The sequence below is a fragment of the Grammomys surdaster genome, unplaced genomic scaffold, assembly GCF_004785775.1.
Source record: "Grammomys surdaster isolate TR1022 unplaced genomic scaffold, NIH_TR_1.0 165, whole genome shotgun sequence".
Taxonomy (NCBI): Eukaryota; Metazoa; Chordata; class Mammalia; order Rodentia; family Muridae; genus Grammomys; species Grammomys surdaster.
This window is the reverse complement of record NW_021604613.1, coordinates 18,438,961-18,462,907: the sequence shown is the minus strand read 5'-3', so window position 1 is coordinate 18,462,907 and position 23,947 is coordinate 18,438,961. Positions and strand designations below refer to the sequence as shown.

At 41.2% G+C, this 23,947-nt stretch overlaps 1 protein-coding gene and 1 long non-coding RNA gene across 3 annotated transcripts; both read left to right on the top strand.

The window, feature by feature from the left end:
• Positions 1 to 6,695: 6,695 nt before the first annotated feature.
• Positions 6,696 to 9,349, top strand: LOC114619822 (gamma-crystallin E). 2 transcript variants are annotated; one of them, XM_028765745.1, is made up of 3 exons: positions 6,696 to 6,748; positions 6,837 to 7,079; positions 9,010 to 9,349. In XM_028765745.1, exons 1-3 carry the CDS (start codon positions 6,740 to 6,742, stop codon positions 9,280 to 9,282), a joined length of 525 nt encoding a protein of 174 aa, XP_028621578.1. In that variant the 5' UTR covers positions 6,696 to 6,739; the 3' UTR covers positions 9,283 to 9,349. The 2 variants fall into 2 exon arrangements, with proteins under 2 accessions (XP_028621578.1, XP_028621579.1); XM_028765746.1 differs by having other exon boundaries at positions 6,740 to 6,748; positions 9,024 to 9,116.
• Positions 9,350 to 18,506: 9,157 nt separating this feature from the next.
• LOC114619854 lies at positions 18,507 to 22,191 on the top strand. The gene is made up of 3 exons (XR_003711220.1): positions 18,507 to 19,372; positions 20,405 to 20,528; positions 21,788 to 22,191. It is a non-coding gene; the product is annotated as an uncharacterized LOC114619854 (long non-coding RNA).
• The last annotated feature ends 1,756 nt before the right edge of the window (positions 22,192 to 23,947 follow it).

Genomic DNA, 23,947 nt, shown 5'->3' with positions numbered 1-23,947 from the left:
CCTTCGTCTTAGCTAAGCTTCTATCACTATGATAAAATACCATAAACAAGGCAACTTATAAAAGCAAGTGTTTAATTTGGCTTCTAGTTTCAGAGGGTCAGAGTCTGTGATGGCACACAAAGGGATAGCCGAGAGCTCTCCTCTTGTCCTCTTTATCCTCAAACATGAGCCAGAGATAGAGTGTGTGTGAGTGAGAGTGAGGGAGGGAGCGAGAGAGGGAGCGAGAGAGGGAGCGGGAGCGGGAGCGGGAGCGGGAGCGGGAGCGGGAGCGAGAGCAAGAGCGAGAACCGCAAGCGAGCACTGGGCATCACAGGAGTCTTTTGAAACCTCAGACTCCACACCCAGTGGCATACTTCCTCCAATAAAACCAAATCTCCTAATCCTCCCCAAATAGTTCCACCAACTGGGGACCAAGTATTCAAATACATAAGCCTGTGGGGCCATTCTCATTCAGACCACCACACATGACACTTTTGAACTCATAGCAACTGTAATTGCCTATACACGACCTACATGAGCTCCACATGCTGTCTGGGGACTGAGGGAGGTCCAGGAGAGCAATTAATGGTTGCTGAGGGAGAGAGGAATTTCTTCAGAGGTGTAACCACTGGTAAGGGGCATAGGTTTCTTTAAACAGACTTTCATCCAACCTTAACAAAACCTTGATGACGCGTTGGTTCATCAGAAAGAGAGAGAGAGCAAGAGAGAGGTAGAAAAGGGACTACTATCTGGGGAAAAGATGTATTATGTACATCTACACAGATATCTAATAAGACCATTATTGTGTATAATTAATATATGATAACTAAAAAATAAAAAGGAAAATAAATATTTCAAGTGTTTTTTTTTTCAAAAACACCTTTAGAGACTTTTTTTAAAAAACCACAAATGACTGCATATCTCAGCACACACCCCCTGCTCTGACTTCCCACCCACACGATAAATAGGTGCTATATTGTGACCACTCAGCCTTTCCTTCCTGCTCAGCTGATGCTATGACCAATCAGCCCTTTCCAACCGTACCCCTAAAAAAGCCTTTATATACCCTATAACAATAAAGTGAAACAATAAAGTAGACTTGTTCTTTTTTTTGTAGTTTAATGTATTTTAATACCAAACTTACAGGAACAGCACAGAAGACAGACAACATTAAAAACATGTACTTGCATGTAGGACAACTCAGAAAAGTATAGTGAATGGATGGAATTATGTTTCCACTCGCAATCATATACTTAGATACCTTTGACCCCATGGAAAAAATACCTAACATTCGGAACTACTGATAACAGGAAGAGGAGGAAAGAAAACTTTTTTTGAGAATGAAATGTTTCCCCTCATACAGGACACTTAAGCACGCTTTCCGCTTATGCGGAGAGCTGGCTGGATATCTTTTGACATAATTGTTACACATTTGGCATGCATAGTACATGGGTTGGTATCTAAAAAGGCCAACCAGATAGGCCTCACTTGCCTCCTGCAAAGCACCAATAGCTGCACTCTGGAAGCGCAGATCTCTTTTGAAATCCTGAAAGGGGAGCTATCAGAAGTTCTGTGGACTTCTGATAGCATCTGATTTCAGAGTGCCACAGTACCGGGCCTGTAACGATGAGATTTCTTCACCCCTCCAGTAGAGGGCGCACTCTTGTGAGCAGCTTTTGTAGCCAACTGTTTCCTGGGTGCTTTACCACCATCTGTGGATTTGCAAGCATGCTGCTTTGTAGGAGCCATGGTATGAGCTCCTCCTTACTTACCCTTTTTCTCCTTCGGCTGAAGCTCAGCAAGTGAGATACAGGCGTTAGAGAGCCGCAAAGGCTGCGAACCCCAAGTAGTCTTGTTCTAATACAGTAGTCTCCAAAGGTACACACACACACACACAGAGAGAGAGAGAGAGAGAGAGAGAGAGAGAGAGAGAGAGAGAGAGAGAGAGAGAGAGAGAGAGAGAGAGAGAGAGAGAGAGAGAAAGCGCGAGTTGTGGCTGTGCCATACCCTGCTCCCTGCCTCTGCTCCCATTGTTCTCTCGGGCTGGTGGCCAAGGGGAAAGGAGGACCACAAATAGTAATGTTATTATTTTATGGACTATTAAACACATAGAAGAAATTTAAGTTTTAATGCTTTTAAGTTCTCTTATAATCCTTGAAATTCACACACCACTAGGGGGGACAACTGAGATGGAATCTACAGTTGACACTTTCACAGTTTCTTAGTTGTCTTAATAAAGAACATTATGAGCGAGCTGCTGGAGACATAGCCCAGCATTTAAGAACACTTACTATTCTTCCAGAGGACCAGGATTCAGATCCCAACGCCCACATGGTGGTTCACAACTGTCTGTAACTCCAGTTCCAGGAGATTCCCATGCTCTCTTCTGACTCCCCCGTCACTGAACACACATGTTGTATATACATATATTCAGACACATATACACATAAAATGAGTAATTTAAAAGAAAAGACTGTCTAAGAGCAGCAGAGAAGCCCGGCACAGGAACACTGCCAGGCTGTAGTCCCAGCAGAAAGGAGGCTGAAACTATAGGAAAGCATCCCCAAGGACAGCCAGGGTGATATAACAAGGTATCGAAAACAAAATAACAACAAAATTACAGCAGGAGGAAAAAACGTGAACTAACTTTAGATCCAGTGAGTCTTGTGCCAAGGATGCTTAAGAAACAGGCTCTAAAAATAGAAAATGTTACGTGCAAACTGTTTATTTGGAAATCACAGCAATAAAAAGTTAGAGATGGCCAGTCTTCTGTAGCATAGGAATAGGAAAGTAAGGAGCTTTTATAATGAGCGTCTTTCAGAGAATACTTAGGAAATAAATCACAATCTGGAATGTGTTTGATATAGTTGTAACTATCACTTAAAAATTCAAGATTACGATAAAATTGTTACCCCAACATTTTATATATTTTTGCTGAAATGTAACAGCATTTTGTTATTGTTATTTTTATTGTTATTATTTATTTGTATTGTATAAATAGTTGGCTTCATTATGACATTTTCGTGCATGCTTGTGATGTATTTAGATCACATTCATGCACATTCTTCTTACTCTTTCTGCTGCTAAGATCCCACACTGACTAGTTCCCTATCCAAACAGGTCCCTGTGCTTTTACATTGCTTTAAAAATCTAGATTCGGCATATAAGAAAAAGTACGCAACATTTGTCTTTCTGAGTCTGATTGATTTTACTTACCATGAGGATTTCAAATTCTATCCATTTTCTTGCCTATGACATAATGTCATTCTTCTTTATGGTTGAATAAAACTTCATACCTTACTTTATTTAGCCTTTTGCCCAGTAATGAGCAAGGGGTTGATTCCATATCTGGGCTATAATAATAATTCCATGATAAACAAGGGTGTGAAATACAACACAATTTTAGTATAGTTGATTGTGAGTGTGGTGTGTGCACATGTGTGTGAGAGGGTATGTGTAGAGGCCAGAGGAGGGCATCTGATATCCTCCTCATCACCCCCTGCCTTTGAGGTAGGCTCCCTCCCTGAACCTGGACTGCTTGTTTTCAGCAAGGCTGCCACCCAGCCCCGGCAGTCCACCCATCTCCTCCTACCCACAGCACCGGGTTTCCAGGTACCCATGAGGCCATGCCCAGCTTATTACAGAGGTGCTGGGATCTGAACTCAGATCCTCATAGTAGTATGAAAAGCACTCTTACCCACAGAGCTATCTTTCCAGCCCCCAGTAACGGCAGTTTTCAAATGAAGCCCTTGCTGCTCTGTTTTGATTTTGAAGTAAATGTTTCCATCACCCAAAATGTTGATACATAAGAAAAACTTTAAAAATAAGCAATAAGCTACTCTTAGTTCTATTTCCTGTGGAAGTAGGTGTTGTGTAAGCAGGGGTGACATTTTGGTTCATGTGATCTGAAGTCTATCTGACCCATTCACAATGTTTGACATCGCCACTGTGTGCCGGTAGACACGCCCATCATTCCAGACTGCAATTCTCCCCTCATTAAACAGCATCTCCCCATTCCCCACACCCCAGCACCTGACAAGCATCATTTATTTTATTTCCTGTCAAATAAATGAAATCATAGCAGACCTGTTCTTTCCTTTCTGGCTTCTTCAATTTAGTTTAATGTATTTTCTCTGCTGAATGACTTGTTAAAGCTATTTTGAAAACATGAGTCCCCCACCCCTCCACACACACACCCTTTTCTTCAGGATTCCTGACTTTATTCCATTGGTTTACATGTCTGGTACCACACTATTTTTAATACCATAGCTTTGTAATGAATTTTAAAATCAGGAAATAAAAGTCCCTCAAATTTGTTCTTTTCCAAGTTTGTTTTGGCTGTTTGGATTCTTTGAGAAGTCAGGTAAATCTCGGGGAACATTTTTACGTTTCTGGATAAAAGATTGCTGGGATTTTGTCAGTTTCCTTGACTCTGTAGATTTCTTTGGGTAGTTGTGACATCTTAATGATACTAAATGTCCTCATCCACAAGCACGACATTTTATCTACATGTTATAACTTCTTTATTTTTATCTTCAGAAGTGTTTTTGCAGTTTTATCTGCAATATACTTACTTTCTCCCCTTAACATACGGTGAACATTTTCTATATCTTTAAATAAATTCTCAGAAAGTTTAGAGATGATTTTGATGGACACATGGCAACTCATCAAACAGATGTTTCACAATTTATTTAATTAACATACTATTTTGCACATTTCTTTTATATCTAGTTTTTAGATAAGCTACCACTTCTTTGTATGTACCTTAAACTATTTCCTTCAGACAGATTTTAGAGATGTACATATTAAATCAAAGGAATGAGGATTGAACATTTTAAAAATATACATCAACAGCCAGCTGGTGGTGGCACACACCTTTAATGCCAGCATTTAGGAGGCAGAGAGAGGCAGGTGGATGTCTGAGTTTGAGGCAAGCCTGGTCTACATAGTCAGTCTCGAGTCGGCCAGAGCTACACAGAACAAAACCCGTCTCGAAGAACAAACAAACAAAATACATCAACAAGGGCTGGAGAAATAGCTAGCAATTAGAAAAACAAACAAATAAACAAACTACATCAACAAAGGCTAGAGAAATAGCCAGCAGTTAAGAACCCTGGCTGTTCTTCCTGAGGATTCAATTCCCAGTACATGAACAGTAACTCAGAGCTATTTGTGACTCCAGTTTCAGGGGATACAACCTCCATTTTCTGACTAATGTAAGCACTGTGACACATGTACATACATCCAAGCAAAACGCTCATACACATAAATTTTTATTATAAATAAATAAAAAAATACATCAACGAATGGTGCCTTGTTTTGGTGCAAAACCCTGTTTTTGTTTCTCCTGCTTATTTATAAATCCCAAATTCATAATTTTTAAAAGACAAAGATGTGACCAGGCTTATAACTCAATCAAGTTCAATTTGCTCAGGAAAAATAATTTTGAGTATGACACCCAGGTGGTAAGAGTCCCTGCAGCTTCCCCAGAGGTCAGAACAGAGACACTGTTCTCCAGTGGCAGCTGGAGGTATAATCTCAGCTATCAAAATTAGCTGAGTGGGTCAGCTGACACCTGCTGGTGGAGACAGGACGCTAAGAAGCATGTTGCCTTTCTCTGAACAGTCCCATACATCAGAATGTTCAGCCAGAATGTCGACTTTGTGCCGAGGTTGAGAGACCTTGCTTTAAAGAGCGTGAGGTACCTGTTGCTGTTGAGAGTCTAGGGAACAGTAGGATAGAGTCCAGCCCCTTTGACCAGCGCACTCACCACAGGACACTCAGGGTTTAGGTTGTATGATTGCAAATGTCCTCCTTACAGGTTGTTATCATGCATTTATCGGCAGCTCGAACAAACTGATGTTTTGCTTCGAAGTCTATGCAAATAGAAATGTGTAAAATGGCTGTGAGCCACCCTGTGAACCCCAAGACAAAAGTCTCCTGCCTGTGCTGAGCGAGGCATGGGGGAGGAGGCCCAAGCAGATGGGCTTGGTCTCACACTCCTCCGGGGGGAACAGAACTGAGGTGTCTAAATTTAGCGTTTCCTTAGTCCCACTAGTTCTCTAGTTCCTAACTGATCAGCACAAAGCATATAAGAAAGCTCTCTTTTGTTGTTGTTGTTTTTTCAAGATTTCTCGGTGTAACAGCCCTGCCTTTCCTGGAATTCATTTTTGTAGACCAGACTGTCCTGGCCTTGAACTCGAACAGATCCTCTCCTGCCTGTCTCTGCCCTCTAATTCCCCCAGCCCCCCACCCCACCCCCGCCTCTGTCTCCAGAGTACAGGACAGAGGAGAACCCTGTTGGACTCCCATCATCCCGTGGAGAATTCACCCATGTCACCCCCACCTTCCACTTTTTCAGGACTATATTGCATTGTTAGTCTATGACATTGTTTTGAAACTGTAGAAGGTAGCTAAAACATTTCATTACAAATGTTAACTAGTTAAGCATCTTTGCTCTATTTCAGTTTTTCCCAAATCAGCTTCATTTAAAGGCTGGAGCGGCGTCAAGTGACCCTTTTAACCAGGTCAATGATTCGTCATCCATTCGAAAGCTCTGGAGAGTCTAAGAGAAAACATACAATAACCCACACCTCCCCCACAGTCATTATATAGAAAAGAGAGAGAAAAAGTGCCCTGTCCCACCGCGGGCCCCTTTTGTGCTGTTCCTGCCAACGCAGCAGACCTCCTGCTATATAGACCCTGCTCCCAGCCCCACTCACCCAACAGACCCATCCCATCCGACCTGCAAACACCAGCCATGGGGAAGGTGAGCCCAGGGCACCCTCAGTCAGGGAAGGGACCTTCCCTGGGGCTCCAGGCCACATCAGGCCTCTGAACCTTGCCTTGCCTTACAGATCACCTTCTATGAAGACCGCGGCTTCCAGGGCCGCCACTATGAGTGCAGCACCGACCACTCCAACCTGCAGCCCTACTTCAGCCGCTGCAACTCTGTGCGCGTGGACAGTGGCTGCTGGATGCTCTATGAGCAGCCCAACTTCACAGGCTGCCAGTACTTCCTGCGTCGCGGAGACTACCCTGACTACCAGCAATGGATGGGTTTCAGCGACTCCATCCGCTCCTGCCGCCTCATCCCCCACGTGAGTCTTTTCCTAGGGCCCCTGCCCTCAGTTATGTGATCCTGACCAGATAGTAACATCTGTGACCCGCTCAAGCCTGGAGTGGCAGTCACCTTCTTCAGGTTCTGTGTCCTCTATGCTTACTAAGTTCTCCAAGGCTCCCTCAAAAACATGTCTGAAAGGAAAGTTCTCCGCTGCTCATTTTCATTTACTTTGCTAAAATCAAATTTACTATTACTGGGAATAACCAGATCACGGTTTAGTTCAGAGCTTCTGGGCCGTGGTTTGAGAATCAAGAGGCTGCCTGATGGTTTGAGGTTGTTCACCCATGTTTCTTGACTTCATTTACATCAGACCTTGTCACCTGGGGTTGAGCTGATAGGTGTAGTTGAGTTATAGTAATACCTGCCAAGGGATGGAGAAGGGGAATTCTAAAAGTTCCCGGACATCATCTGTAACCCAACGGAAGCCCCAATAGTCTGGATCCCATCCACTGTCTAATAACCTACTTTAGATATTAGCTGCTGCCTCCTCCTCCCTCAGTCCTTCTTTCCCTCCCTACCCTGTCCCCCCTCCTTCTCCTTCACCTCTTCCTCCTCCTCCTTCTCCTCCTCCTCTTTCTCCTCTTCCTTCTCCTCCTCCTCCTCTTCTTCTCCCTCCTCCTCCTCCTCCTCCTCTTCCTCTTCCTAGCTACTCCACTCCCTCCCTCCTGCTCCTTTTTACAGACTCAGAGCACTGGCCTTTCCTTTTCTCTTAAAAAACCATCTTGTCATAAGGGCTGTTCTCTGTATGACAAGCTGTCCTGAGGATTACATTTGTCTGCACACATATGAGTCCTTTGCAAAGAGCAGAATACTGGTCCATCAGAGGATGCCTCATGAGTAGCTGGTCATGCCTATAGACAGTTTCTAGGAGACCCCTTCCTACAGTAGGTTTTAGAAGATAGAAGAAGAAAGACCCTTAGCCAAGAGCTCTTGCTTGGAAGGAGCAGGGACAGTAAAGGCTGAAGAGCAGATTTGCCCAGGACTAGCTGCCCGACCTTTCATTGTGCTATAGTGGCTCTCAGCCCAAGGGCAGAGACTTCTTTAGAGTCCTATATTAGATACCCTGTATATCAGATATTTACATTATGGTTTGCAACAGTAGCAAAATTACAGTTATGAAGTAACAATGAAATAGTTTTATGGTTGGGGTCACCACAATGTGAGGAACTGTATTAAAGGGTCTCAACACTAGGAAGGTTGAGAACCACTGCTCTTAAGGTATGCACTCCTGGTCCACACAGGCCTCTTGAAGATCTCAAACATTCATCATTGATATTGCCCAAACCTGATTTACCCAGAGCACACATTAGAGCTGAGAGCCAAAGCTCAGACTTTGAGATATCCTTGCTTTACAGCCTTTGAGGTTATAAAGGGTCCGAGGCAACAAAGATGGAGGCATATCTGAGTTGTGCGTTCTTCCTGTATTGGCCTATCCTCTTCCTGCGGAAGAGGCGGTTTGACTTCTCGCCCTCTATTTTCTCCTAATGCTACTGAGATTCAAGATGGTATTTTTTGCCAGAAACGTTTGGATTTTCACTGTAATACCAAATTAATTTTCTATCTTCTAAAGGGAACCTCAGATCACCCCCAATATAGGGGGGGTGGGGGGGGGGGAGACTGAAAACACACACTCACAGAAAAAATAGTTGTTTAAAATGATGCTGAGGAGGGCCAGTATGTGGATGGTTATACCTGAAAACTCCACGGAGCACCGTTTATACCAAAGTTTTCACTGTAAACCTGAATCATGCACAGTGATCCTAATGTTAGCGGTTTTTCTTTCAATTAAGTCACCTTCAGCATAGAAGAGCTAGGGAACGCCCCTCCCCCAGGCAGCACGTGCTGGATTGGCAAGCTCCAGTCAGGTTTTCTGATGTCCCTTTGTCTGCTGTTCACTGGGCCCACAGTCCAGCTCTCACAGAATCCGGATCTACGAGCGAGAGGACTACAGAGGCCAGATGGTGGAGATCACAGACGACTGCTCCCACCTGCAGGACCGCTTCCACTTCAGTGACTTCCACTCCTTCCACGTGATGGAAGGCTACTGGGTCCTCTATGAGATGCCCAACTACCGGGGGCGGCAGTACCTGCTGAGGCCCGGGGAGTACAGGCGCTACCACGACTGGGGCGCCATGAATGCCAGGGTGGGCTCTCTGAGGAGAATCATGGATTTCTATTGAAGTATTTTTACTCTACCATTTTCTCCATCTGGGCACTAATAAAATATTTCCTGTGTGTTTCATGCAATAACAGAGTCCTCTGTTCCTTTCACCCCCAATGGAAGGGCATCACAAAGCTAGTCAGAAATTATGTGGGTGGGCTCATACATATGGATGGGTGGGAATGGAAAAGCAGACAAGAAAATGTGCAACTTAAGAGAAAAGTACAGATTTTGGGGGGAAACCGGAAGTGGGGGCATGTCTCTGTAAGAGTTAGATCCTATTGACTGCTTGCTAGCTGGGGTGGTTTAAGCATTGGGAAGAGAGAGGAGGTGGAAAAGTTTCCCTTTGAGGCCCACAGTTGGCTATTACCAGGAGCAACCACTGAGGAGTCAGTTCAAGAACACCAGGCAATCCAGACCTGCCTGGCCATTACTGACGGTCCACAGAACAAGGTAGTCAAGAGTCTAGAGGAAAAAGTAACCCCATTTCTAGAAACCAAATCACTGTAGATACAGAAATGGGCTTTGGCTCATCCAGAACAGCAGAAGTTTCACAAGATGCTGTGGCCCTGGCTAACACCTGGGTCCTATCTTCAAGTGGTGGATTATGTCGCTTAGCATTTCTGTGCCTCAGTTTCCTAATTTGTGAAGGTGAGGGGTATTAATCCTGGCCTGATGAAGATCAAATATGGATTTTGTGATCTGATTGTGATGATTGTTTTATAATGAGGCCACACATAAAATAACTGCTACCTGCACACTGGACTTGTGATATAATAAATACTGTGTATACCAAATACTTCTTATACAATATTTGCACCAAGGTTGGTGCTTATCAAAGTATAATGAACTGAACTTGGGCTATATCACAATCTCTCAGGATACTTACTAAAAATTTTAGACCCTAGACTCCACTCCCAGGTAGCTAATCATTTTGCATGTAAAGTTAAAGAGCCCTGAGTCTTAAGTCTGGTTTTGTAGCTCAGAGTCATTTCCAAAAAGGTTCACATCTTCATCTTAGATACAACACTCTACTAGAAGGTAACAATGAATAGAACAGGATCCTTCACATACACACACACACACACACACACACACACACACACACACATACATGCATGCATGCATACATACACATATGCTCTCATGCATACATGCACAGGGAAAATTCAAAATAAAAGTAATTCTTTAAAAAAACAAACTTAGATGGGCGGTGGTGGCGCACACCTTTAATCCCAGCACTTGGGAGGCAGAGGCAGGTGGATTTCTGAGTTCGAGGCCAGCCTGGTCTACAGAGTGAGTTCCAGGACAGCCAGGGCTACACAGAGAAACCCTGTCTCGAAAAACAAACAAACAAACAAACAAACAAATAAATAAATAAATTTTAAAATTTAAAGAGAATATGAGGTAAAGAAGAAATCAGAGACTTGTGTACTATTTTACCTATTTATGTATTAGGCATTAGGGTATCCCTAACCCTATTAGGGATACCTTTTTGTTCTTGTTGTTAGAAGTGTCTGAAATGCAATGGAAGGCCTCACCCATGTTAGACAATCCCCATCACTTAATATGGTTAAAGCCAGCCTAGAAAACAAGATTTGTTACCAAGGTGAAACAAGATTACGGTCCCCTTTCATGGAGTTCTAACCATCAGCTCAGGCAGAACAGCTGTTGACCTGCAGGCACCTTTCAGGGACAAGGCCTGAGTGGTGTTTGAGCTTCAGTGGAACCAGTAAAAAAACAGTGACAGGTAGACCAGGAACCATCCAAATTTTCGATTGATTAACCAATGGAATTATAAGAGACTCAAGAAGACATTGACAGATCAGGAGAAAGTCTTTTTGAATACAAAGACTTCAGAGCCCAAGTACGATTAAATTCGCTGTCAGTGAAACTCATTTTAACAAGCTAATTTTCTTCTTACAAGTCATCGTGAGCACATTTTGTGTACAGGCTTTGCTATAGTTTATGGCTCTTTCCTTGAACTCGGGTCACACAGCGAGCCATATTAATGGCACCATCCCTTCCTCCCTTTCCCCATCCCTCCTCCTCCACCCTCCCTCCGTTCCTCACTCCCTCTCTCCCTCCTTTCTTCCTTCCTTCCATCCTTAAGATGAAAATCTGGAAGCCTTTTGTGACACACAGACTAATTAAGTGGTGGAAAATTCCTTAAATGTTAACTTTTTCAAATGTCTGCCTTGTCTTCTTTCACTGAGTAAGCCTGTAGTCTAGTGAAGATCGCCACCTAGTGCTCACTAGAAGAAAGGCACTTGTCGGAGAACCGAGTGCTGAGCTCTGTTTGCACTGTTTAAATATACTATAAACGAAGTGTCTGCGTGCAGAGGAAACAATTTAATTGTATTAAACAAATATAAATTTTACTTAAAAATAACTATTGAACATGATGTTTCATGAGAGGCTTGGCGATTATTCCCAGGGGGGTGGCTCTCTAATGAAGAAGCCAGCGTTTGCATTGTGCTCAATTCAGTATCTTCTCCCCATCTCTCATCTTATAGATAAGCATCTGATGCACGAAACTTCATGTTCCTGAGGAAAGAGATCCCATGTTCTCCAAATAGTTCCTCCATTCACCTTCATTCCCAACCTTTACCTTTCTTACAGTTTCTCGAAACTACTTTTATAGTCTTCCTTTCTTATCACTGTATCTTGTTTAGTTTAGTTTGGTGCATATACATATATACATACATATGCACATACACATGCACATACACATATACATGTGTGTAATATATAATATACACACATATACATATATACATACATACATATATACATATATGCATGCATACACATATATCTTGTTGACTAAGACTGACTTCTGTTTATCTGTCCCTCTCTCAATATCTACACACATACACAGAATTCCTTATCCTGAACACAGTGAGACACCTCAAATATACCCAAGCACTTTCAGAAACAGTGCACAGAGCACAGCACTCTTCCTCTCTGGTCGAAAGCCGTAGTCCTCACCTTTGAAAGCCAAGCTCCTATGCCTAAGCTCTGGTTCCCCAGGCTGGTCTGAGTGCTTCTGTCCAGTGCTGTCGTCTCCCACCGGCATCCTGCTCCCAGTGTCATGAGCATCAAGAGGAATTGATAGAGCTCTCAAGCCCAGCCTACATGCTCATAGCCTTTGGTATGTATTCCAGAAAACCTTGGAATTGTGCCACAAAATCTGGATGCCTGCGCCCTTCATGGAACAACCAGATTCTAGCTTTGAAGTTTACCCTCTTCCATCTAGCATTTATTTATTTGTTTGTTTATTTATTTATTTATTTATTTATAAATTACATCTGTTGCCAGGCAGTGGTGGTGCACGCCTTTAATCCCAGCACTCAGGAGGCAGAGGCAGGTGGATCTCTGTGAGTTCAAGGCCAGCCTGGTCTACAGAGTGAGTTCCAGGATAGCCAGGGCTACACAGAGAAACCATGACTCAAAGAAACAAAACAAATCTGATCAAAACAACCCATCTAAAATAAATAAATAAATAAATAAATAAATAAATAAATAAGAAACCCTTCCAAGAGCTGTAGGCTTCCACAGCAAGGAGCAGCCCTTGTAATGAGAAAAAGAGAGGTGATATTGAGCTCAACTCTGAGGTATCACCTCACCCATGTTGGGAGCAGCCCTGCTTATACACTGAAGGCCTAAAATCAGTCATAGGCCTAAAATCAGCAATAGGCCTGACATACATGCCTGCTAGCACCAAGTCTTGGGTCTCTGTGGAAAAATACTGAAACAGATAGCTGGGAGTTATTGTAAACAGACAGCTTTGGTGGGCACAAGGAATTAGGGTTAAGGAAAATGAATTAGGATTAGGAAAACAAGTTAGGAATAAGAAAACAAGTTAGGATTAAGAAAACAAGTTAGGAGTAAGAAAACAAGTTAGGATTATGAAAAAGAGTTAGGGTTAAGAAAAAGAATTAGGGTTAAGAAAAAGACATGGGACAAATATTTTCTAAGCAGTCACTCTTTGTGACACGGCTCCAGGAGCCTATCTTCAGAACATGGGGAACTAGGATTAAGAAAAATGGATCTTTAAAAATTCTTTACTTTTATTAATGTTTTCCCAAGAGAGGACTATTGATAAAAAAAATGTTATACCTCCTAAGGAGGAGATAAGAAGTTGAACCTTGAAAATGAGAGAGAGAGGAAGGGCGAAAGGAAAAGAAGTTGCCGGCTTTCTGGCATGTTAGCAAAAGAAAAACAAAAAGCTTATTACAGAGCCCTCCTGAGAAGCAAGAGATGATTGGGGGATGCCCTAGTCTCTCTGGCTCTCTCTAGGAGAGATTCTCAGTTCTACTTTCCCTGTCTATTGTCTGTCATTGGTATACCAATATTGTCCATGTGTGTCAATTGTATGTCTTTGTCTCATTGTCTGAGTGATTGTTGTGGTCTATGTTTCATGTTTAAAAGAAAAACTAGTTAAAACTGCTTGCTTGATTTAGTTTGAAACTTGCTTGAGAAGCAGTCTCAATTTACACAGCAAAAACTGATAATTTACCCTGTTCTGTGGCTGGGAGAGGGGCACTGGCAGAAAGACTTGGGAAGAGTTAACTGTTTTCATAAGCAGCTCCTGGAAGGAGGCCAGGAATTGATAGTGGTTCTTCCCAGTTAGATAAGGAAAAGGGTGCTTTTCTCTTATAATTACAGCTGAAAAGGTAAGAAAAATTTGTTTAGATGTGCATTTATTTTTATTCTTGATTGGTATTAAAAAATATAAATATGTTCTATATGTCCTGGTTGTATGTTATTGGGTATGATTGCAAATTTATAATTTTGGTAATTAAAAACTAGATTAAAACTGGTAATTCAGAGTTAAAGTCATTCAAAAACCAGATATATAATAGAGATCTCAGTAAGAGTTTTATCTGGGATCAAACAAACCCTGATGAACACCTTCCTTTTGTTACACAATTGGTTTATTAGTTGATCGCTCTAGAAGAGTTTTAATACAAGCCTTTGCTCTCATACAATGAGCTTTAAAAATTTCAGAGAGTGCTTGTTGCTCTAAAAACATCCAAAGACATTATCTTTTTTAATATTTGAGACATCAGCTGAATTCCTAAATAAATAGTGACATAGAGAGTTCGAATAAGGAAAGATAGTTTACTTATTTTAAATTATTTTCAAAAGTTTCTGGGAGATGCTAATTGGCTAAAATCTTATTTTAAGCTCTCCACAAAAGAATTTAAGCCTCTGCTTAATATTCTCAAGAGAGATACAAATCCTAATTTCCATCAACAATTAATTGACAAAAGAAGAGTAATTTCACAAAAAGTAAAAGAAACTAATATATATATATAGTATATATAGAGATTAATTAGTTGTTGGCTGTTTTATAACAGTCCTTTGATAAAAAAATTATTAATATGGATTTATATTTATTTCCAAAAGAAGTTTTAACATCCTGTTTTAAAACTGTTGCTGTGTTAATACAAAATTATAGGTCAAGATCACAAAGGTATCTTAAGGAAGAACTTAATGAAATACTCCTTATTCCAAACAATAATATAATTTTTTAAGAATACTGATATTTGACTTAATACATGATCAATTTACTACAGTTTTCCCCTATATATGCCTTTATATTCCTTATGAATTTATATATATAGCTCGTGGTTTATAATTGCTTAAAACTGTTTCTTTTTTAGATATTGCTAATTTTCAAATTTTACAAATACAGTTCAATTTAAAAACCATGTATCATTTAAGAGCTCATACTAGATTGCCTGGACCCCAGGAAAATGCCATAACAAATTTGTATATCAGATAGATTACAGACCTTACAGAAACAATTGGCCATGAAATTTTGCTCTTTACATTGGGGTTATTATATAATAGAAGTTTGTCTATCTAGATTGCTGTGCCACTGTAGCTGATCTGCCTTTTGTGATCCTTGAGGCCAGAAACTGCAGTTTTTTGGCATTTAACACCTCATTCTAAAAACAGCCAAAAGATTAAGGAAACAGCTTTTGTTTTGTCTCAGAAAAAAACTGCTGGGCTCTGACTTATGCCTGCAAGTCTGAGGTCACTTGAATAAGTTATTAAAGAGTTTATTATTAAGTGTAAAAAAGTTTCCTATGAAAGCTATCTAAGAAAAAAGTACAAAGAAAACTTCTATTTTATTTGAGAAAGGGAAAAAGGTTCCATTTTATATACTATCCTAATTAGGAAAAGACAAAGAGTTCTGTTTTATCTTTCCATTACATTTGCCCTCTTATCCTTTTGTCCTCAATATTCACATATTTTTTAAAATATATGATCTCACGTTACAAAGTTCATTACAAGTTTATACCAAAAATTAAATTGAAATAAAGGTTTATAATGAAGAATGTTTATATACATATTTGTTGGAAGTGATTGTGTGGCTAAACATCCATTACCTGTGTGGCTCCACAGGTTCACTGAGGGCTTAGAACTATAACTGGGTTATCAGTAAAGATTAGTGTAGATGAGCACAGACAGTATTTTGTTTTCCATCCTAACACCTATACTAAATTGTTGGTTCCTTTTTAATATCTTTGACAAATTGTTTTATAACCTTTTAAAATATGCTCTGAGTGAAAAAGTCTGGTTATTATCTAAAACCAATTAACTGATACTATTTGAGAGACTGACAAAATTCTTATTACAGTTTTGACTATCAGAAAGGAATCTAGTAACAGTCTCGTTATAAAAAGAGCTTAATAATCATAGGTATAATTTTAAAAATATTTATAAGATCATCATTAAGACTTAAAAAGTCATCTATTATATAACATCATCACAAAGCAGTACATTTTTGTAGATCTATGTTTAATAATAATAGCTTGAGACAACAATTTGATATTTTTAGAGAGTATATAAGTCAAATTACAAAATTTGTTTTAGTGTCCTCAATTTTTTCATAATAGTGTTAATACTTGAGGACTTATATCTAACCAATTATGGTGAATAGATGTTACTCAATTTTGATTTTGGAAAATTAAAACATGTACATGTACATGTGATTTAACACCTTTTTAATATTTCTAGTTACAATTACTTTAACAGGAGAAACAATCAAAAGTACAATTAGTTATTGCTTATATTATCTTCTTATACTTGGTGTTCCATATCATATTAAAATAAACAAAACTGACTGTTGCAGTCAGACATTTGAGATGTTTTGTTGACAATTTGGTATTACCCATGTTACTAAAATTCCTTGTAATCCTCAAAGACAAGGTATTATAAAACAGATACTGTGGAACTTTAAAATAGTGTCTTCATGACTTTCTGAGTGTGGGAGAAGCGGCTGCTGGCGCTTCTGCCCTGGTTTAACTAAGAACTCTAATAAATTGGCTTTTAAAAACAAAAGAGGGGGAGTTACACCCTAGAAGGAGTCTCCCAGAAATATTCTCCATCATGCCTTGTTTGTTCTTAATTTTCTATCTGAAAGCTCATGGCAAACCTGCTGCTGACTGCCTCCGGCATGCTGAGACCAACAAAAACTATGCCACAGTTATGTGGAAAGACCCTCTTACCTTTAAATGGAATGGCCCGGACCCACTTCTCATATGGGGCCGAGGATTGATATGCCTGTTTGATACCTAAGAAGGCACAGCTAAATAACTGCCAAAAGATTAATGAAATAAATAGATACCCCCACAAAGCCAGGCCCAATTATAATTAAGATGAATAACAATTGACATCCAGGGAAGAGAAATCTCCCTGAGAATCCCCTTCTTTTTCCTTTCCAGGTAAAACTGAATCACCTGTGGTGTTTGTTGTTGCAAGTTCTAATCTTGCTGGCCTCAAGACTTACCTTCGATGGGCCATTGACAAGAACATCAAACAGCTAGAGACTGACATCACTAATCTGAAGAAATTCCTCATTTCTGAAATGATCTCCAAAAATGCAAAGGACTTTATTGGACTTGATTTACCCTTTTATAATAGAAAAGACTGTGTACAGCTCTAGACTGTGTGCAGCTCTTAAAGAAGAATGTTGCTTTTACATAGACAAGACAGGGATGGTTAAAGAGAGCATGAAAAATGTCAAGAAGGCCTTGAGAAAAGACAGAAAGAGAGGGAGAAAGATGAGAGCTGGTACAAGGATTGGTTTTCAACCTCTCCATGGTTGTCAACCCTACTTCCTACAATTTTGGGACCATTAATTTGGGTTACTTCTGCTTATTTATTTTGCTCCCTGGGCCTTAAATAGGCTTACTAAATTTGTGAAACAACAGATAGATAATTTGATAGCAAAACCAATTCAGATACATTATCATAAGTTAGCTATGGAGGAACACGAGACTCAAGACGAGGTTGTTTACTCTATCCAGGGTGTTCCCAAAACCCATCTCCACTCAACCTAAAAGAGGGAACTCCCGCCCCTAGACCAAGCAGAGAGGGGCCACCCAGAACCCCCTCTGACTGGCGATCTAAATTCTTGCTTAGGCTGCGAGGCTAAGCACTGCAAGGGAATATAATTAAAAATATCTTTCTGGGTTCCCTGAGGAACAAGCCTGACTGCATAGGGGTTGATGTCAAAAGTATCCCCTCTCCAGGAAAAAGACATCAGACATCGGGATGGGTATGGCTCATGCCTCACTGGACAATGACAGGGGGACCGGAGCCATTACAAGGTCCCCTTTAATTACTGGAGGTCAGGCCTCTATCCCCACCTTTGCAATATTGGAATCACCAGAGTCCTTCTATGTTTGGAGAGAGGAGGAATTGTTGGGAGCAGCCCTGCTTATACATTGAAGGCCTAAAATCAGCCATAGGCCTAAAATCAGCAATAGGCCTGACATACATGCCTGCTAGCATCAAGTCTTGAGTCTCTGTGGAAAAACACTGAAACAGATAGCTAGGAGTTATTGTAAACAGACAGCTTTGGTGGAAGGCTGCCAAGCTGAGTCATAGACCTTGTAGGTGGGTAACCTTGGTGGATAGTACCAACTTAGATAAAGGCAAGTGAATCATAGGCGGAGTCATAGTGGTCTGTCCCCTGAAACTTCACCCAGCTGACACTCTGTTCTGAAAGATATCTGTACTGTCCCTGTACACCCACACTCCTTCGTCATCCCCTTCCCCACATCCTGCCTTTTTGTGTATATAGCTTGTGTGTGCAAAAGTAAAAATTACGATCTGATGAGATTATAGACAGGTCGTCATTCCTTTCTTCTTTGCCTGCTCCCCCAGCTCTCTTTCAAGTGACCTCCCCGGACCCTTGTTTAATGTCCTGCTGGACAGGACACACCCATACATGTTTTTTGTGTGATTCTAGGAAATCTGTTACCCTACTTTCACAGTGTATGCCCTGTCTCATGAGAAGTAAGTAGTTTTCCAAGATTTTCAAACGGGAAAGTTGGAAGGTTTTAGATGTCCTGCTATCTCAGTCTGAACAGCACAAGGCTTTTAGACAGGAACTGTGTTCAAGCCACTCCCAGACATAGCAATATTTGCTGACAATATCTCCAAGTACCTGCATCTCACACCGTTTAACTCAGGCTCAATCTAAACAATCGTGTCTGCTCCGCCTGAGCTATCTCAGCTAATATTTACTGCAGACTCACAAGATGGATGACAGCAGACATGTGGGAAATCTTGAGGCTCCATGATTTCTAAGAAATTCTTATGTTTTAAAACATCCACTAATACTCATTTGCCAGCTGGGTCTGATGGTACAGGCCTATATAGGTGATATGAAAATCTCTTTGTATTTTAAATAAAACATTAATTTTCAAAGGACTACGTAAAATAAAACTCTCCCCCCACCCGCAGTTCCCTCACATGTACATAAAATAGTGTGGAGGCCTCATGGTATTTGTGTCTAAGTTATGGAGTTTACTAAGGCTCACATCCAAGAGAGTTTATTTATATACTGCTAGAGTCTGAATATAATATGAATGTGTAAAAGCTTATTTCCCTCTTGACAGTGTTAAGAAGTCAGCCCTAGCACAACATAACTTGCCATTGAAGGTCCCATTGCTGGATGAGATTGATGAAAGCAGGTCTTATGGGACCCTAGGTAGTTCCCTCACAATGAAGTTCTTACACTATTTTTATGGCTGAAACAACTTCAAGTACTGCCAATGGAATCTACACATTGCATTTCAGGAGTAAGTCTGCACACAAGATGTTTACCAGGTTACAGACTGCCAAAGGAGGCTGTGTGGGGAGGGCCAGAGACCAGGCACAGCAATGTCATGGCTCAGAAGTGGCCACAGTGCCAGTCACAGGGAATTTCTGTCTTTACCATCTTCACTATTACAGTGGCTACTAGAAAGTGTTTGACTAAGGTATTTGGTTATCATGGAAATTCAGAGAGGGGGGAGGAAGATTAGATCATGTTTCTCATTACTGATGTAATGCATCACACATATTCACACTAATATTGAATGTGGGAGAGGAGACACATATTACATAGTTACTCAGGTAAATTAGAGTAGGAATTAAAAGTTATTATAGGAAAGATGAAGTATTATTCCTAAGAAAGAAAATGTTAGTGGTTTGATAACGTGAAATCTTTAGATCTCATGTTAGAGTTAAAATACTCAAACTTGAATGTTAAAGGTGAAACAGAAGAAAGCAAATTGTCCGGGATAAATTATCCTGGATAAACTACCCTGGGTAATACCTTTTTGATGAAACTACAAGCCATTTGTCAGGGATGATTTTTCTTCAAATCAATCCGTTCTCAGAGAAGAGTTAGTCTATGCTCTGAGACTGGGTTCTACTCAAAGCTGACTCAAGCTCTGGAGTGGTGAAGAAAGAAAAGTTCAATAGGTTTTGATGAATCTAGATCTAGTATTTAATCTAGATTTGAAAACAAATTTGGGAGGGTTTTTCCCTACCTTATTTAGAAAGATTTGGGGTGGATGAGTCTTTCTTTTGTGGCATTGGTTAGTCAGGGCAGGAAAGGAGGGGGAAGGAAGGGGTAGCAATACTCAGCCAAAAGTTCTTAGACCCAACCACCTGGAAGTCAGTGTGACAGAAATGCTGCCCTTAAAGTCACCCTTGTTGCTCTCCTCTTTATATTTCCAGGTAAAAGCTGATTTCAGTGGTTTGTCTGTCTTATCTATCTATCTATCTATCTATCTATCTATCTATCTATCCATCCATTCACTTTGTAACTCTGTCTGTCTTTCTAGATTTGACTCCAAAGAACATGAAAGCGATTGACAGCCTCAACAGACATTTTTGGCATGCTGAGATACCGTCGTAAATGACTCCCCTAGACTGCAGCATAGGTTGTTTGTTTTTTGTTACATGCAGGTGAGCCATGAGGATGTTTTGTATGATCCAGGGAATGATCAGTGTAGCTACACTTTTGGTTTTTGAAAGAGTGAGTTTATTACATATGTAAGAAGTCAAGGTAAAAGAATCAATAGTGAGAGACAGCCAGCCAACAAACATGATTAAACTGTGCACTCAGATGTCCAGAAATGGACTGAGAGAGCACCTTTACAGCAACCAGCCTGAGTTCTCAATAGAGAGAGTCCTGAGAAGAAAACAGGGCCCACTCAGGTGAGTCTTATAGGAAAAGGGCAAGTAGCAACAGAAAGCCAACACTATTATCCTGGAGGCTTACAGTCATTCAGCAAACAGCACTTGGGAAAGGTGAGGCAGTCAGCTAGGTTCCTAATATATGTGAGCAGAGGAGAGTGACTGACACCCTAGGGTGAGGATTCCAACTAGAACTAACAGCAGGAGACAGAGAAGGTGTTATCAAAACGGATGCTTACTGTTGAGGTCCAGGAATCGCCCCACAAATCACTCGAACACCAAACACAGATCTCAGTCAGACAGAGATACTTTATTGAGCATACCTTCAGAACTGGTCAACCAGGGTCACAGTCCAGATTCAGGAACTGAACATGACCCCAAGTTAATATCTTACAGGGCTTTTAAGCCCCAAATCGACAAACATCTGTGCCAAGTTATTTTACCAATCAAGAATTAGGGATAGGGGGATTTCATTCCTTTGGAACATGTCTTTGCTATACATTTATCCTGCTTCTATTGATTGGGATATTTAACTCTAGCAGGTGACTTGCCTTGTTTAACATTCATGTCTTAATTTGCCCACCAGGATATCAATTACCCACGTACATGTCTCTCTCTACCAAGTAGAATGTCAGCCCCAGAGAGGTCGTGGGAACTTAAACATTATTCAACTACTACTCAAAATGGAAGTCTTACTCCAAATTGTTTCTTATATTGATGCAGGTGTCTCTTATGTCGGAGTCCATCCCAGGGGCATCTTATAAAGGCAAATGTCATAAAATCTTATTCATAGGTGCAGGAAGTACTGTTGGGTGGTTGGTTCAGGTCCAAGTTTATTGTGGGTAATTACAAAACAGTTCTACTAACTTCTATCATGATTGATCGCCAAGGGCACACAACATAACAGAATATGTAATCAACCTTTGCATTAGAAAGTTTCCTAGTAACAGTAGAAACATATGGGAAAGTTTCTTTATAATGGTAAACTAGCCAGGTAACTGTTACTGAGGCCTTAATATTTCACCTAGGTCCCAACGCTTAACAACAGCCAGCAGAAACCAACTGGGAATACGAAGATCTACCAGTGATGGATTCTGAGGAAGTGAGGTCAAATTCAAGACTCAACAGAACCGGGGGCTCTAGGCTCTGCTGCTCACCAGTGCCTTATGCCTTCTGTGAAGCTTTATTCTGGATAGCTCAGAGTTCAAAGCAGGGAGAGAAACAACAACTATACAGAGTATTTCTCACTGTCAGTAGACTTGCTCAAGAGACAGAAGACCTTGACTGAATGGGAACTATTTACATAATGTTCTTGAGCACACCAAGTTGCACAGCTGGGGGTGGGGGCATCTTGCCCTTGGCATTCCTTGGCAGATGGAAGTGTTCTTCCCAGTGGAGTAAACAAAGTTCTATGAGAGCAGAGTTCACACAGCAGGACAGTATGTGAAAAATCTATTCATGCAGGTCGCAGGGGAAGCTGGGGCAGTTTCTGTGGCTGAACTTCTTCTGACTTCTCTTTCCCATGGCAGACTCCCATATGTTATTGCAACCTCTAGCTGTTCTCAAAGGCATGATGTTTTCAGTCTTGGGATTTGGGGGGATTTTTGTTTTGTTTTTGTTTTTATTGCTTTCTTCCCTTGTCAGAATTGAGGGATGGGGTGCATCCCAACCACAGACAAGGAGCTTTGGAGAGTACGTTGAAACAAAATTCTTTGGATCTTAAATGAGGAAGGTGGCAACTCTGCTTCCAGAGCCAGCTTCTCAGGGAGCTCAAAGAACACACGATAACATTTCAGTGTAATGGCATTACAGAAGACATGCCTGATTTTCAGACTAGGTGTACAACAAATGTTTTCCTGTTGACCTCAGAAGAGAGATTTCTTCTGAAGTTCGTGGTGTGTAGTGAGACTTAGGACCAACCCCATTTCAAAACTGGCTGCGCTGGGGATGTAGATCTGTGCTAACGGGCTTCCTTTCCAAGCTCACACAAAGCCCTCTCTTTGATGCTTATCTTAGAGTTCCCACTGTTCCGGGAGGTGGAAATGGGAGGATCAGAAGTTTAAGGTCATCGTCGATTATTCAGTGAGTTTAAGATAAACCCAGAATACATATGACCTTGTCCAAAGAAAGTCAAAGTTGCTTCTGTTTGTTTACAGGCAATTCTCCTATGCTCCTCCCAGGGACCTAGTTTATAGCTTACAGCAGTGAGCTACACCAGGGGGCTGCCTACAAAAGGACCTGCCTGCCACCCCAACTCTCTCCTTGTGTTCCCATGTCCCCTTCCCCCATTCCTGTGGTCTCTCTTTCCCCTTTTCTGTCCCTCTCTGTGAGCTCCCTTCAGGAGGTGAGCTCCCTTCAGGAGGTGAGCTCCCTTCAGGAGGTGAGCCCCCTCAGGCTCACTTGCTGCCTCTACCCCTTCTCCAGATCCTTTCCCTTCCCCCAAATATGCCCCCTTCACACCAGATCTGCTGCATGGCATGATTACTCAGAAGCAAAGCTTGCCATAGGCCTGACAGGTACCTCCTTGCCCCATTATATTTCATAACAGCATTGCTATAGACAGACTTTTAAAAATATTCTTTTTTTTCTTGTATCTTTTTTTTAAATTTTTTTTGAACATGAAATGCTTTTTTATAGCATGTTTTACAAGGGGAGGGGGTAAGAGGGGCCAGGTGGTGGAAAAGTACAGAATCTTCTTGGCCTCTGCCTTGAAACATGTCATGGTCTATACGGTACACTGCCTTGAGTTATGGTCTCCCTGCTATTCTTAAGAAGACATGGTACTCTGCTTTGAGTCTTTGAGTTTGCAGTTGCCAAGCAGGATCTTGCAGTTGCCAAGCTTCAGAGGACATTGTGCAGGTGGGGAAAGGTAGGAGGTGAGGGTAAGGGCGAGGGTCCTGGCTTCTGGCACATCTGGATTAGAACTTCTAACAGCAGGCATCACGGGTGATTCATTTTTACCTGGAAAGAAAAAAGAAGGGGATTCTCAGGGAGATTTCTCTTCCCTGGATGTAAATTGTTATTCATCGTATTTATGGTTGGGCCTGGCTTTGTGGGGCTATCTATTTTTTTCATTAATCTTTTTGGTAGCCAGTTAGCTGTGCCTTCTGTGGTATTGGACAGGCATAACAGTCCTCGGCTCCATAAGGGAACTGGGTCTGGGCCATTCCCTTTATGGGTATGAGGGT